This window comes from Penicillium chermesinum, assembly GCF_028974085.1.
Source record: "Penicillium chermesinum strain IBT 19713 chromosome Unknown utg000005l:1.0-4115287.0:1.0-4118363.0, whole genome shotgun sequence".
NCBI lineage: Eukaryota > Fungi > Ascomycota > Eurotiomycetes > Eurotiales > Aspergillaceae > Penicillium > Penicillium chermesinum.
In genome coordinates this window covers 1,465,708-1,480,597 of record NW_026695315.1, presented here as the reverse complement: position 1 = coordinate 1,480,597, position 14,890 = coordinate 1,465,708, and the positions used below count along the sequence as shown (strand labels likewise).

Below are 14,890 nucleotides of genomic sequence, written 5' to 3'. Positions count from 1 at the left end.
AGCCGAAGCCACAAAAGAAGGAATAAAGTAGAAAAAACGCATCTATTTGACTTGAAACACCACAGCCCTATTTATGTGCGCGGGTTTCCGCCTTATTGACAGGTGGGATTGATGACATATTGAACCGACCAAAACAGCCGCCAGCTCCCCGCCTTCTCACCTCTGCACATAATCAACTCTTCAACCACCCATCCACGATGTCTGTCGTTGAGATAACATCGAACGAGCAGTTCAACTCCTTGTTGAGTCAATCACGATTCGTCGTGGCCGACTGTAAGTCTCTCGAGCTGATCTGATCCCTCGCAATTCTCCCCGCCCTACCGGCAGCCGCCGAGTTCGAATCCAGATACTGACCTCGAGTTATCCCAGTTTACGCCGACTGGTGCGGACCATGCAAAGCCATCGCTCCTGTGTACGCCTCACTGGCGAGCCAGCTCACCCGACCTAACCACATCACATTTACCAAAATCAATGGCGACAACCAGCAAGCCCTGGCCCAGGCCTACAGCGTGCGGGCGTACGTGAAACTCCCTCTATCCTACCGCCTCTACACATTACGAGTTTACCCCCAAGGACTGCAATAGAATGCTGCTCCAAGCTCCCCTTCCCCCCCCTCTCTACCATCTACACTCTCCAGCTAACAACGACTCTTTTTTTTCTCTCAGATATCCTACCTTCATCGTATTCGAAAACGGCCGCAAAAAGGAAAACCGTCGCCGGCGCCGATGCCCGCAAACTTAACGAAGTAATTCAGAAACTCGCCTCAGAAGCCAAGAACTCCGACGCCGCCGGCGGCGAAGGCAGTGGCAGCTGGGTCGGCGCAGCCATTGCCAAGGGCTACAGCGACGTAACAGACCAAGTAGACGTGAAGGGACTGGACCTACTGAACCGGGACAGCGAGCATGGCGGCCCCCGCGTGCTCTTTGACAGCAGCAAGCCCGCCGCGCTGGCGGGCAAAGGCAAGAAGGCCGATGCTGACTGGGTCGAGAGCGACACGGACGAGCAGTTGATGCTGTACATCCCGTTCCAGTCGACGCTGAAGGTGCACTCGCTGCATGTTACGTCCGTACCGCAGGAGGGCGACGATGACGATGAAGTTCCTATGCGGCCTAAAGACTCTGTGGCTGTACACGAACCGGTCGCATGTGCTTGGGTTCGATGAGGCGGAGGACATTCCGGCGGTGCAGAAGCTGGAGATTCAGGAGGGGGATTGGGATGCGAAGACTGCGACTGCCAAGGTTGATCTGCGGTTTGTCAAATTCCAGAATGTTACTTCGTTGGTCGTTTTCTTCGTTGATGGCGATGGCGCTGGTGAGAAGCTGCGTGTGGATCGTCTGCGCATTATCGGCGAAGCTGGCGAGAAGCGCTCGATGGGCAAGCTGGAGAAGTTCGGTGATGAGCCTGGAGAGTGATGTATCCCTTTCTATGGAGTTGTGTGGCTATTAGGAGGATTTGAAATTTACAGACGCCAGGCGTGGGCAAGACACAACATGCATGGCCGTTAGACGGGTCGTGGATTCTTATGAGCGACTAAAGACCGTGATAATACGCTACAGAGCAATCCAAAAAATTAAAAAAAAGAAACACTGAATCAAGAATCTTAATTGTTCTAGCATTTATCCAAATGTACAAGAACTGGTCTTGTGGTAAAAGAAAAAATAGGTATGTCCAGTCCCAAACCAAATGGCCTCATCCTTGAGAAATCAGAAAGGCCAATAAAGTAGAACCGGTGTGCAATTCCGTTCGTCTGTGACGCAACTGACACCTGGGTAACATCACTGAAAGGCCCATAGGAGCTTTGGATGTCCAGGCAACACGGGTAAAATTCGTAGTTGCGTCGCCGCACGAAGAAGAAAAGAAAAAGAAGTCGAAATTTGTCGCGCCGCGCAAAAATTTATGCTGGTCGGCTACGGACCGGGGTTATTCCGGCAGACGCGAGGCGCGGTATTATGTAATCGCCACGAGAAACAGTTTTCTCCTTCGAAGTTTTGGTTTTCTTTCTTTTCACATAAATTCGGCTGATGATGAGTATAATGGATAATTATGATAGGAAGAGACTGACTCCCACTGGGAGGTTGATCTTACTGTACACCATCTACTGAGGCCTATTTGTGTTTTTTTTTATCTGTTTGCGTCAGCGATTCTGATTCCTCGCCCTTGCGATCTTGGTCAGGCTGGAGACCAGGTGGGTTGATCCCTGTTCAAACAAAGAGATCAATCGTTCAATACAGTTGCGGAAACCCGGGTGTCGGTGCCGGCCTCATTTTGAAGTCTCGACCGCGCTGGCAGAAAAATCTGTAGCTGTCCGTACGCATTGTCGCATGCTCACGTCTAGCCGAGACAGGCCTCGAACCGACCTATAACCTATAAGGACCTTGAGACGCATTCGACAGAAATTTGAATCAGTAGAAACATTGTAGTGATGAAAGCCGCTGATGTATCGGAAGATTCATCCGACACATTGGGCTTGTTCCACCTGCTGACGATACGATCGTAGACAAAGCTGCCAGCGACCTGTCCGTCATGGGATATTATCCTCCAGAACGACGCTGGCGGCTCTCAGACCTTTTGCTTGAACATTTACCAGACTCCGCGCCGAGACATGCACAGCGGCTAGATCAATCAAGATCAATCGCGACCTGGATCGCAGCCACAATGAACTCAAGAGACCGGGTATTCTCGGTTGTGGATACAGTATTGAATCACTGACTCTTGGATTAAAAATAACCCTATCAATGCGAAACCAGAGCGGCACAGCCCGCTGTTTCGTTGCGCTCCATGGGCAAAGAGAATAGGACCCATCAGGCCGGACCGTTTGCCCTGGATCTCAATGGCACACACCCCACTGGGGCTCGGGTTTGCCAGCGGCTGAATCGTGGTATCGGGGCACGCAAGGCCCAAACCAACCCAACCCATGGGGCGAGGTTATCCCGCGATGGACACAGTTGCAGCCCGCCAAGCGAACACAAGAAAATGCCGTCCGAACGAACCACGCATTGGTGGGCGCGGGAGCAAGTGAACCAGGGCCCCGGTGGTGGTAGTCTCAGGCTTTGTTTTTTGTTGAGTGTGGCGTGCGATCATAACAAGTAGCCAGCGTTGTTATTGCAATGGTGGCATATTCGAGCGGCACAGGCCCCGCGCGTTCTGTGGTAGATAGACGGGCCCGACCCGCTACGCCCGCTTCGCCCGCTTCCTACACGAGATAAGTTGGCCAGTACCCTGGCGCTGTAGACGCACGCCCGCCTTGATTTTTGCGCCCACAGAAACGTGCGGTGGGAAAATCAGCAAGCAGCTAGCTGGCTCCGTGTGTGGCAAATCTGGTGGAGAGACCGTGGGAATGTAGCGTTGCATGCCCCCCGGTGGTTGGGCTGGGCCAGGCGTATAATGCAGGTACGAAGGGCATCAGCCACTGCAATCATAGCGGCCATGCCGGTCCCCATCGCGCTGACAGGGTTTCAGCTATCGGCCCCAAAACCACGCCTCCCCACGCCACGTAGGATGTGGGATGAACGGTGGGTTTTGCAGTAGCATATGCGGCTAGTACCAACGTCTGGTCTCGTCAAAGGAAGATAGGCTTTGCGCGGTTCCCTCTCGTCACATTACGTACTTGCAGAATACGGGACGCGCCCCCCCTCGCTCAAGGGTCGGATCTGCTAGATGTGCCTTAGGGAGTGTCCACTTCCTTGGTCACAGGCCGTGTGCGGGTGAGATCATCTGATAAGCAAATGGGATCTTTGTGTCGATCTCGATCACGCAAGAACGACAACTGCCGGGCGATCGGGGCTCGATCATGGACAAGTTTGCCTTTTGCGCCCGTAATTCGGGCCCTATTAGTGGATGGTATGAAGTCACTGGGTGCCTAGTCAGGTATATACTCCGTGACTGCCGGGAGATTGGCAAGGGGGGGGGGGGGACGAGGAACGTGACGATCGAGCAAAAGCCTATTTGGATGAAATGCTGGAGAAAAAAAGTGGCTTGACTGGCCTGGTCTCCTAAAACGGAGTGGTCTCCGGACCAAACGTGTTTATAGTGTTTTATCAGCGACAAGCCGCGCCCTGAACCAGGGTAACCTGAGGGACTCCGCACAACCCACCCGCAGTGGCTTCAGTGTGAACCAGGGGTTGACCTATTCGATAGGGTTTCGGCGGACACGCGGGGATCTCACAATTTGGCTAGGGTCTTACGGCATCACAGAACCGATTGTGCACGCTGATTAGACGCAGTGGCACGCGCGGACATCATGGGCACTGGATTTCCGAGAACAACTCGCGGCGTTCCCACCAGGGGGCCCTTTGTTCTTCATGGTTCTTATGGAGTCTACTCTGTAGATAGCCCAGGCTTGCCCAAGACGAGAGAGGGAAGAGGCCGAAAGGCACTATGATTGGGTCACGGGAACCTGTACCTGAGTCTCAAACCCACAATCGTGGAGGTGGTCCATTGAGTTTCCGGCAGCATCCACGTTTTGTCCGACCATCATGTTTCGAATAAGAAGCTTTCTCATTGCGTGCTTTGATGCACCAAATCGGCAACAGTATGCAGTGGGCTTCAGTTTGCCGAGCCCTCTTCCCCCTCCCCCTTCTAGAGGGATTTTTTTCTCGAGCGAACGACCTATTTTATTGTTTAATGCCTCAAAAATAATGCCTCAAAAATCTTGACAAGTGGAACATCCATGTACTCGGGCTTGCACTAATGCACATCCTAGGTCAGGCCATTTTGCCACGGGCTAGGATTTCAGTCTATCTCCGCATTTTTGGGTTTCTTTGATCGCAGCTCCTACTGTACTGTAAAGGAAACCGGACACGATGGAGCTTCATTCCGGATGCTCTGATTCGTGGTCGCGCCGTAGGAGCATGAGAGAAGTGGGCCGGTGGGGAAAGGAAGAAGCCGACCATTTCCACGAACTGACCCAGCGAAGCTTTCATTCCCACCAAAGGAACGGCAGCAGAGTATTTTACTCCCCGGGGACCTGAAGATTCGGCCGTGGGTGGGGAGACGAACGCTGTAGCTCGCGACTAGTGGCGTTTAGGTTGCAAAATCGCGCCTCGAGAAATTTCCATTGGCTGGTTATCAAGGTTTGAGTCGATTGCAGGGCTAAAGTCCGTTACGATAGAATATTAGTCTACTCCAAGAGATCGTCCGAGGTACTGCAGGGCTTCCTTTGGGGTTAGTGGGTGCGATAGACATGGATGCACGGTAGATCTTGCCGCAATTCTGACTAGTTCCTGCGGTGTTCCTGGCCGCCACCACATCGACCGGGGAAAAGGTCAAAACGTAGGTTCATACGGCGGATACGCCGGGGCAGTTGCTGGTTCGACGCCTGAGGCGGTTGAAGCACATAGTGATCATAGCTTACCCCCACACCCCCCCCCCGGGAGGACCTCTTCCCATTGCCGGCTTGGACTTGAATTCCTGAACCAGACTAGTGTCGGGAGAACTCGCCAGTCAGTGGTCGACGCCTCAAGGTCCTCTTGAAAAGTGGACAGTGAAGGGTGGGAGAGAGAATTGCATGATCACCTCCTAAATCGGTTCTTATCTTCTGAATTGTGTCGGAGTATCGTTAGTCCCATGTGGAGACCGAGGTCGCTCTCAACACGTGCTTCGTTTTCGTTTCCCTCGCGTATTTAGAGTTGGGTGCGATCTTCATGATTGTCGACTATTTTCAATAATGAGGTGATCTTTGTTTGACGGACTTAACTCTAAGAATATTCTAGCTTGCAGAAAAAAAAATTAAAAAAAAAAAGAAAAAACTGCCATAGCAATGGAGTTACATCTCTTGACTCAGAGTCATTACCTTCAACAGCGCGAACTCCTTCAAGACTGCCGGAAGGAGCTAGCAAGGAACGAGCAAAAATTCTCCGGGCTTTCGTAACGAGTCATGCATCAATCGTCATCTGAACTCCACAGTCCACTGGCACCCATGTACGATTCTTGGTTTTCCTGTACCTGCCAGATTGACTGGCGCAGCGAGTACCATGGATGAGAGCAAGCCATCGAACTCGAATTTAGCCGAAAGCGCCCCCGCACTTTTTCGCCTCTGGTTCGCAAGATAACGCACGTTCATCTGGGGAGCACATGCTGCTGGATACCAAACGCCAGCAGGTGAGCCCGAGAGCAACCCTGTGGCTCAACTGTGTCGGCTAGATACCTTTTTTTTTAAACTTTTCCCTCTCGAACGTGGAGGGCCTGAGCGCGCGACCGTTTAGGGTTGATTGGTAAATTCCGTTACGCGATATAGATTGCGCGATATTAGTGTACCCGTGGTACGGACCGTAGCACGTTCTATCTACACTGTGCGAAGTATCGGTCACAGAAGTGGCATTTGATCATGAGACAGTCCCTAAGATCTCATGATTCTCTATAACGTCACCGGAAGCAATGTTGAGACATGCGATTCATAAAACCATTTAGTGCTTACAGCGTGCTTAAGATTGTGTTAAATTATGTTAGATATGCATGCCTCGGAAATTGCCATGACTAATTTCCTGATTTGGATAGCCATGGATAAAATTCATCTGCCTTGGCTATTGGGCCCTCTAGACACCTCTAGACACCCGGCTAGAATAGATTCCCAGGGGCAAAGAAAAAGGACAGAAAAAGAAAAAAAAACAAGCCCCGTACTTTTGGCATCAAGCTCTGTGAATGCAAAGCAGCAGGTGAGAGCCTATCAGCCACACCGCTAGGAAAACCCCCCCGAAGCGGGAGGAGCTGGAAGTCAAGAGGCCAAAGAGGGTCTCGAATTTTCGAGTCGGACGTGGGGCGCCGAGCCTCTGCATCCGCTAGCGCCTCGACAACGCGTGTTCCGTAACGAGGTGGGCCCTGATACGGTGAACTCGAGCTGTTTCAGATTTCAAGCTTCCTTGGGGATAATCTGCGGAAAGGCCCGACCGGAATGAACAGTGGGAAAGTCAAAATTGTGAACCACGAAATTGCACTGCGCGCCCTAAACCACATGCCGGAACGGAAATGAGCAAGAGCCGGACGAAATTGGATCTGCGCAGCCGTGGGAGCTAAAGGTTCCTGCTAGAAGGATGGGACGGGATTGTCGGGACTGGCTTCTCGTTCTGGGCTAGCCAACACTATATCGGCAGAAGGTTGAAGCTAAGCAGAAAAAGGCTGTCAGTGCTGCCAGTGCTGGTATTTCCACCACCTCCCCTGGCCACCAATACTGTCAATTGGTCTCGGGGGAGGACTGCCAACGCGGGAATCCACATTGACCATGCTCATGCGTGCAGCCGTCGTGATCCAGACGATTGTCCAGAATCTCGGGGCTTTCAACTTGGTCTGTGCCGAGGACAGGGGAATGCCTCATCTCCGACACCATACGAGTACATTCGGAAAAGTACTGCATGGTTTGAAAGGTCTCGACGGACAGAGACCGCTCACCGCATCTGTGAGTTCGACGTCCGAAGTGACCGCGGCCAGTGAGGTCCTTGGTGGCGTTAAAGGATGGCACCAACGCTACGCGTCAAAGACCAATCCCTGTAGCCCAATCCCTGTAGCGAGCTAAAGGGCGTTGGTTGCTACCCATTAGCTAAGAGCCCGGCACTTGACCGCGCTTCAAAGAACGTACACGCAAGATGGCGCAGTAGACCCTCCGACTAAGACGGACTACAAGTGATTAGTATAATCTTAGTGATGGAGACCTTCTGGGCATAGGTACGTACTGTGGAGGATGCTACTCTTTGGGGCGACGCCGTCGGCGCGCTATCTTTTTTCGAATTGTTCGAGAAGGATTCGGAATCCCGGGAATATATATCTGGAACAGTAGTACGTTTCGCCCAGTCCAGACTATCCAAACAAGAAACATCGGTAGTCCCAGAGCCCAATAACCGCGCAGTAGTGGCAAACTTGAACGACTAGCGAAGTAGAAGGTGGATTCAGAAAAGGTTCCCCCCTCCAGAAAAAAAAGAAACAGCCTACGCGCTGCCACCAGGCCCTTGCAGCAGAGCTGTCCTACAGCTCATCTGTCAGGAGCAAGCGGCCCGAGAGCGTGCGTTCAACGGTGTTTATGCGCCCAAGCACTCGATAGCTCTCAAGATCCAAGGCTGGTAGAACAGACACCTAAAGTTGCTGCATCAGATCCCCCACAATCTACGCAATATTCATGTAGGTTGACTGGGATGATCTCCCTGGCTTGACAAGCTCCTGTCAGGCGACTGCAGGCAGACGATGATCGCCAACGGTTTCTCGCATCTCAGACCCCCGAGAGCCCCATCGACATGGGTCAAACACGGCTGATTCGCCGGGGAGCTCAATTGTTTCTTTCCTAATCGCCAGTCTGGTCAGGAGAACAATTGCAATCCCCCCATTCGATGCTCAACTCGCACATTTCCATCAGCCCCGGTTGATTGGGCCCAGACGGCGATGGAGCGGCGATGGAGTTATTGATTAGGACGAGGATGTAAGCGATGGGACGAGCTCTGGTCATGCGAGTGTGAAGTTCCGCCAAACCTGCCCACTTGGTGGATTAGTAGGTACCTTGGTGGCCTTTCCCGCGCCACTTGTTTGGGACTAGCACCCGCCGGCACGGGTGCGCTATCTCCAGTTTTTTTCTTTGTTCTCCACTAAAGCCAGAGCTCCCACGAAGATTAGCAGGGCCATCCTATTGCGGTCAATGTCTAAGAGACCTTCCCATATACCCCCAATCCCTCGAATCGTTCCCGCGCGGAAGGTTATTTTAGCTGAGCCCGTCCAGAATCATTGTAATTTCCCGATGAGGTCATATTTGGTGCCTATGCAGTGGCCGGTGAGGGTTTTATTTTTTGGTAAGATTGCCGGCGCAATGACCAACTTCATTCAATAGCGTACATTATTTTGTACTATGGGATTTGTTTACGCCACAGGCCACTCTGTGGCCCATCGCGCACGTCTGTGCGAGTCAACGGTGGCGGAAGGAGGGGCCTGCGAGAAATGTCTCGCACATATAAAAGCTGCTCCAAATGAAAAAATGAATAAAAAAGGTCGAAGCTTAAGCTAACCAAAGCAAGATCTCAAATTCGGAGGAGTAGTTCTTTGTTTCCTAAGGTGTAAAAAGTGGAGGTTAGCGAATTATTGGCACAAGTCAAACGCTCCTGATTTGCCTTTGTAGAAAAGCCTCTTTAACTAATCGTCTCCACGAAATGCATCGCGGATTACTCTTAAGGGCTTGGCTTGAGACCCCCTGGGGCAAGATGGAGGTCGTTTATGAAAGATTCCGTTCTAGAGTCTGGTAGATCCCATCGTATTGCGGATAGAGTCAAGACCCCCTCCCCCTGCAAAGGTCCCCCAGGCCAAAGGCATTGGGTTTCTCGAAGAGCTACTGACAGCCTTCCATGCATGGGTTTCCGTCTCCCTGGGACGCGGATGCTCTTTCGCGAGCCAATCCGGAATCAGCCTCCTTGAATGATTGTGGGCCATGCTCCGTAGTGGGGGGTGCTTTTGACTATGGAGCAAAGCGAGATTGATTATGTATACATACTACTCCGTATCTAGGTACCTTTGGGGACTCACGGAGATGGAGTTGACCCAGCCTCTGTCCACTTTTCCCTTCCTCAATTTCGTGTTTCCCCCCCACTTTGTGGGCTTTCCGCGCTGTGATTGGTGGCGGGATATGGGCGCATCCATCCGAGCAGGCATCATTTCCACTATCAGGCTAGCCGAAGCTAATGTGGGGCACGCTATCTTTAGAAGAGGCCAATGGCACTGGGTACGGGATCCAGGCGGACAAGAAGGACAAGACGGGTGATGGAATTGCGCTGGGGTAGGACTCGAAAGTCGAGGCCACAGCTCGGGGAAGAAAAAGACGACTTAGAGGCCATGTCTTGCAAACCAGAAATTCGAGAGCAGTCTACAGGCCCAGCACCGGGAACTGGGACTATTGGCACTCCGTACATTTGAGATTTTTTTTCTTTTCATCAGCGTTGTACCACAACGTTCTCGTCACCTTTCAACAAGTTCTGCGAGGACAGAATCCAACATTTGAATGGCCGGACCTTGCTTGCGTGGCGGCTATCAGGTGCGCAGGTGGCTGCGGTGGGCGTGTGCAGCGTGTCAAGACGATGTGTCGGCTTTCTGTCTGATGGATCACAAGATGGCACTGGCGTTGTCCTTCTATCCCCAGGATTTACCGTACACGCCAATGTGGCAGCCTCGGCGGCAGCAAGGCTATCACATTCGCTTCATGCATTCGGAACACATCACTTGGCGACGAGACACTGCAGGCTGGGACCAATAGGATGTATCACACGGGTGTCAAGGGTCAAGGCAACATAGCATACTTTGAACAGACTATGGGGGGCTATGAATTAGAGTGCAGGTTTCCAGCTGGACGGCGTACCCGGAAAGCTGACGGCGCTGAGCGGTGTCATGGGCGAATGCATCGCCGAGCCCAGTCGCCAATAAGGGACATAAGGCGCCCGGCAATATCCCTCCGGAAAAGGCTTGGGTGCTGCCCGCTTGACTATTTTCAGCTACAGGTGCATTTCGAGCCTTGCCTCCCTGGGTTTGCCACGCAGCTAATGAGCCTGCCGAGCCTCTGAAAAATAGGTTCTTGCACTGGGCCTCCACAGCCTGTACCTGCAGTAGGCCGCGCGACTCGACTGAATATCACAAAAGGCCGTGGCTCGACAATTCTCATTAGTCTGTGGTTCTTGAATTTACTTTTTGGCGGTGGAGGTTATGTATCGTGACCACCCTTACAGCTGGGAAAACCGAGAGGCAAAAAAAGAAAGAAAAAGAAAAAGAAAAAAAAAAACCAGAAAATGACAAAAGACTCAAACCCGTGGTCCCATGTGGTTGATATGATAGAGAGGAAGAGAGATATTTGACGTGCGTTTCCCCTCGGATGATGCTGCAGATACTGCTTCTACTATTGACTTATGGGTAAAGATGCATGGAGGAAGAGAACAGTATACGCTGCCTACGGTACGGAGTAGACAGGATGGGGATAAGGAAAGGCCCAGTTGTACTTTTGGCTGGGATCATATGAAACTGACCCGAGGGGGGGGGACCAATGCCGACGGTTTCACGATCGCATTGCACGGTGTTCGCCACCGTTAGGAAGTGATCGGCGAGGCCATTCGTGAGCGGTATGGGATGAGCCCATGCAGCGAGACAATACGCAGGGTCCAATCGGGCATGGATATGCCGGGAGAAGCACCAGCGCCCACATGTTGATCGCAGGCCACCGTCGAGGGAAAGTCCCGGGGAGCGGATTGCCTGGGATCAACGGAGTGGCCAGAGTGGGCCATGGGGCTTCGTTGGAGTGGATTGGATAAACGTAGGTGCGGTGGGGAAGAGAGGGCACACCCAGAGAGATCCGTCTTGTCGATCGCCTGATTCTGGCTTGGCTATACTGGCAACGAAATGACGAAGACGGGACGAGCGTGGAACGCGAACAGGCCAATTCCTTCGGGGACGCCCATTGGGTCTGAGGCCAATGGGAGACGCACCTTGGTGGCTGCCGGTGGGGGAGTTAGCACCAGTGGCTTTTGATTTGCGCGTCTGTGGTGGAGTTGTGCTGATAAGACCGGAGCAACCAAAATGATGATTGCCGCTGTCACCATCGATCCTTGCATCCAATCGCCGTGGCCCTCGTGGCCACACCACGCCATCCCAATTTTCGGTTTCACTGTTGATTGACGGTGTGCCTGACGAGGTTCTACAAATCAGAAAGCACGAACGGACGGGAATAGCGTGACCAACGATAACTGGATAGGTCAGGCCCGGGAGTTCACCCATTCATCGCCTTCAGGCAGTCTTACATGGCAAAAGTCAAGCCCTTGAAATAGACCAGCACGAGCAATCATCTTACGTCCTTGGGAGGGGGTATCAGAGAGTATCGTATTTCTTTTTTGAGAGGATTCAATTTCCTGAAATCACCCAAACGATGTGCACAGCCTCTTGCCCTCTCCGCATTTCAGACCAGCGCGTAACCACTCGTGTCCCCCCCACTTTGCTTTTTTTGGGTGAGTGGCCGAGGTCTTGGCCCCGATTCGGGGCACTGGCCCATTCTCCTGGGAGTCGGGACCTTGGGTACTTTGTGAAGGGCACGAAATGGGTCCAGGCAAGTGGGGTCCACTTCTGGCTCAGAACTTCCTCCATTCACGGATGGCAGCCCCGGTGGGTGACTGATGTGCAGTTCCTTATCCCGCCCCAGCCTGGCCGCTGATACCACCTTTCCTTACACAGCATAGAGACCACTTTGAGACAATTATTTATTTTCTTTTTCTCATTTTTTTTTTGGTTTCTTTCCATTTCTCATTTCCCAAAATTCCAGAAAATCCAATTTTAATTCCCTCCCCCCCCTCCCAGGAAAATCAGAAAGTCAAAAAAATCCACCGGAAATCCCTAAGTGGCTGGCCCACACCCACTGGCAAAGACCTAGTGAACTCGGCCGTCAAGAGGGAATCGCAAGCAGATCATTCTTATTATTACGGTTATCCACCGTTGTCCTCTTTCCTTTCCATATCTCTCCCCACGACTCGCCCATATAGGCCCCGTCTCTCTTTTTATTATTTTATTATTTTCCTTTTAGATATTCTTCCTTCCTTCCCTTTCGTTCCCACTTAGTCTTTCTGCTTGACTGTTTTGGGTTTGGGAAAGTTTGCACTTATTTACTCTCCTTCCATCCCTCCCGGATTTCCTGATATATCAGGTTCCTTGTCCCTCCTTTGGATCATCTCAAGAGGTTCTCGATTCCTCCAATCCTTCCCACCACCATCTACCATAATTGATCTGTTCTGGTCCACACACTCTTTATATCAAGAGACCAGTCCCTCCTGTACTGTACCTCAACCTTACTACCTTATACATCTAATACTTCCTTCCGCTCGCGTTGGATCCCACAGGTATGTTTCACCCGGTATTGATCAAGTCTGTTTTCTTGTGATGGAAGGAGGGTTGAGGGAAAGAGAACAAAATGGCGAGACGACTGCTAGGCCAACGGTATCTAACTTCCCCTCTAGCACTTTTCGCAATGGACTCGACGACGTACACAGTTGCACCTGCGCCGGTGCATGGTCAACCACAATTTGCGTACTACTCCGAATCGACTTCACAGCCATCGCAGCAACAATGTCACTACGGCCAACCTGAGATGCCCTGGTATGGACACGGACAAGCGCAGCAGCCAATTTACTCCGCCCAGCCGTTGATGAATATGCACCAAATGGCAACCACCAACGCCTTCCGCGGAGCTGCTCTGAATATGACCCCCATTGCCTCGCCGCAGCCCTCGCAAATGAAGGCTGGTCTGATGGTCCAGCAAGGCTCTCCCTCCTTAATGCCTTTGGACACTCGCTTCTTGAGCCACGACATGTACTTCCCATCTACTCCACCACTGTCTGCCTCCGGCAGCACTATCAGCAGCCCGCCATCCGCCTCTGGAGCTTTGCACACACCCATCAATGACAGCTTCTTCGCTTTTGAGAAGGTCGAAGGTGTCAAGGAGGGCTGTGAGACCGATGTACACACCGAGCTTCTCGCTACCCAGGACTGGACTCGCGCCGATTCGCCGCCAATGACACCTGGTAAGTCTACTATTGGAGACGTCAAAAATTAGATACAGAACTTGTGGCAGATGACGTGAACCTGATCATATTGCATTTATGCAAGGGGAGTAATGTGACAAACGCTAATTCTGTCCGCAGTCTTTATCCACCCGCCGTCCATTACTGCCAGTCATGCTTCAGATCTGCTTTCCGCCACTTCTTGCCCCTCGCTTTCCCCCTCGCCCTCTCCTGTGCCCTCTGACATCCTCGTCAACCCTCAAGGTCTGACCATTGAGTCTGCCGGTACCTCATTCTGTGACCCACGTCAACTCACCGTTGAGGCCTCTGCCAATGTCTCCGCCCCTCAGGCTCTCCCTCCTCTCCCCACTCTGTCCTGCGAGGAGGAGGAACCCCGTCAAGTTGTGGGAAGTGCGTCTGTGACCCTCCCTGTCAACGAGAATCCAGCGCCCTCATTCCCTGCTTCTAGCGTGGACCCATTGAGCTCGCTGCCAACCTTTGACAGCTTCTCCGACCTGGATTCTGATGACGAGATCAATAACCTGGTCGACTTCCACCCGGGGAGCCACTCTGTCTATTTGGGTGGTAAGCGTCAGCGAGTGCACCACTACGCGGCAGAGGACGATGGATTCCTGAGCGAGCACAGCCTCGATGACTCGGATGATAACGAGGCTTTCCATCTCCCCTCCGGCCTGCCTTCCCTCAGCTGGACCGAGACTCCCGAGTCTCACGTGGAGATCGAGGGTGAAGAGGAGGAGGTTGATGAGGAGCCCGAGGAAGAGATCAAGACTAAGAAGCGCAGCAGCCGCAAGTCTCGCAAGGGCAGCGATGCTGAGCACGTCAAGAAGTCGGTCACTGTCGCTCCGGATGCGATCCACAGCGCCGACAACTCAGACTCCGAGCCTGCCCCCGTCTCCATCAACCGTCGCGGTCGCAAGCAGTCCCTGACTGAGGACCCTTCCAAGACCTTCGTCTGCACTCTCTGCTCGCGGCGATTCCGTCGCCAGGAGCATCTAAAGCGTCACTACCGCTCGCTGCACACCCAAGACAAGCCTTTCGAGTGTCATGAGTGTGGCAAGAAGTTCTCTCGCAGTGACAACCTCGCCCAACACGCGCGCACTCACGCCGGCGGTTCCGTCGTTATGGGTGTTCTGGACCCAAGCGAGGTGTCGGGTTACGATGAGGAGAATGCCATGGGTGTCATGTACGATGATGCCCAGTCTGGTACTGAGTCCAGCCTCGACCGCCGCCAGATCAAGAAGCGCAAGCGCGACTTGGCGTAAGGCCTTGACCGCATTAATGATTTCTACGAGACCAAGAGCTTCCTATTTGCATATATCATCATACATTTGCTGGTCGTTGGTGTCTTTTTTATTTCGTCATCTCCAGGAAGCTCACGGTCG

General features: G+C 52.5%; 4 protein-coding genes across 4 annotated transcripts; 2 read left to right on the top strand and 2 right to left on the bottom strand.

Annotated features, from left to right (window-relative positions):
• Positions 1-197: 197 nt before the first annotated feature.
• N7468_006721 (thioredoxin-like protein 1) lies at positions 198-1,412 on the top strand (the record flags this gene model as incomplete). Its single annotated transcript, XM_058476017.1, has 4 exons — positions 198-273; positions 370-517; positions 574-1,023; positions 1,076-1,412. The coding sequence occupies 4 exons, from the start codon at positions 198-200 to the stop codon at positions 1,410-1,412; spliced, it is 1,011 nt and encodes a 336-aa protein (XP_058328907.1).
• An 8,250-nt stretch (positions 1,413-9,662) lies between these two features.
• N7468_006720 (uncharacterized protein) lies at positions 9,663-9,872 on the bottom strand (the record flags this gene model as incomplete). Its single annotated transcript, XM_058476016.1, has 1 exon — positions 9,663-9,872. One exon carries the CDS (start codon positions 9,870-9,872, stop codon positions 9,663-9,665), a length of 210 nt encoding a protein of 69 aa, XP_058328906.1.
• A 1,330-nt stretch (positions 9,873-11,202) lies between these two features.
• On the bottom strand, positions 11,203-11,718 carry N7468_006719 (uncharacterized protein; the record flags this gene model as incomplete). Its single annotated transcript, XM_058476015.1, has 1 exon — positions 11,203-11,718. One exon carries the CDS (start codon positions 11,716-11,718, stop codon positions 11,203-11,205), a length of 516 nt encoding a protein of 171 aa, XP_058328905.1.
• A 1,237-nt stretch (positions 11,719-12,955) lies between these two features.
• On the top strand, positions 12,956-14,770 carry sebA (putative C2H2 transcription factor (Seb1); the record flags this gene model as incomplete). Its single annotated transcript, XM_058476014.1, has 2 exons — positions 12,956-13,508; positions 13,629-14,770. The coding sequence occupies 2 exons, from the start codon at positions 12,956-12,958 to the stop codon at positions 14,768-14,770; spliced, it is 1,695 nt and encodes a 564-aa protein (XP_058328904.1).
• Between the last annotated feature and the right edge of the window lie 120 nt (positions 14,771-14,890).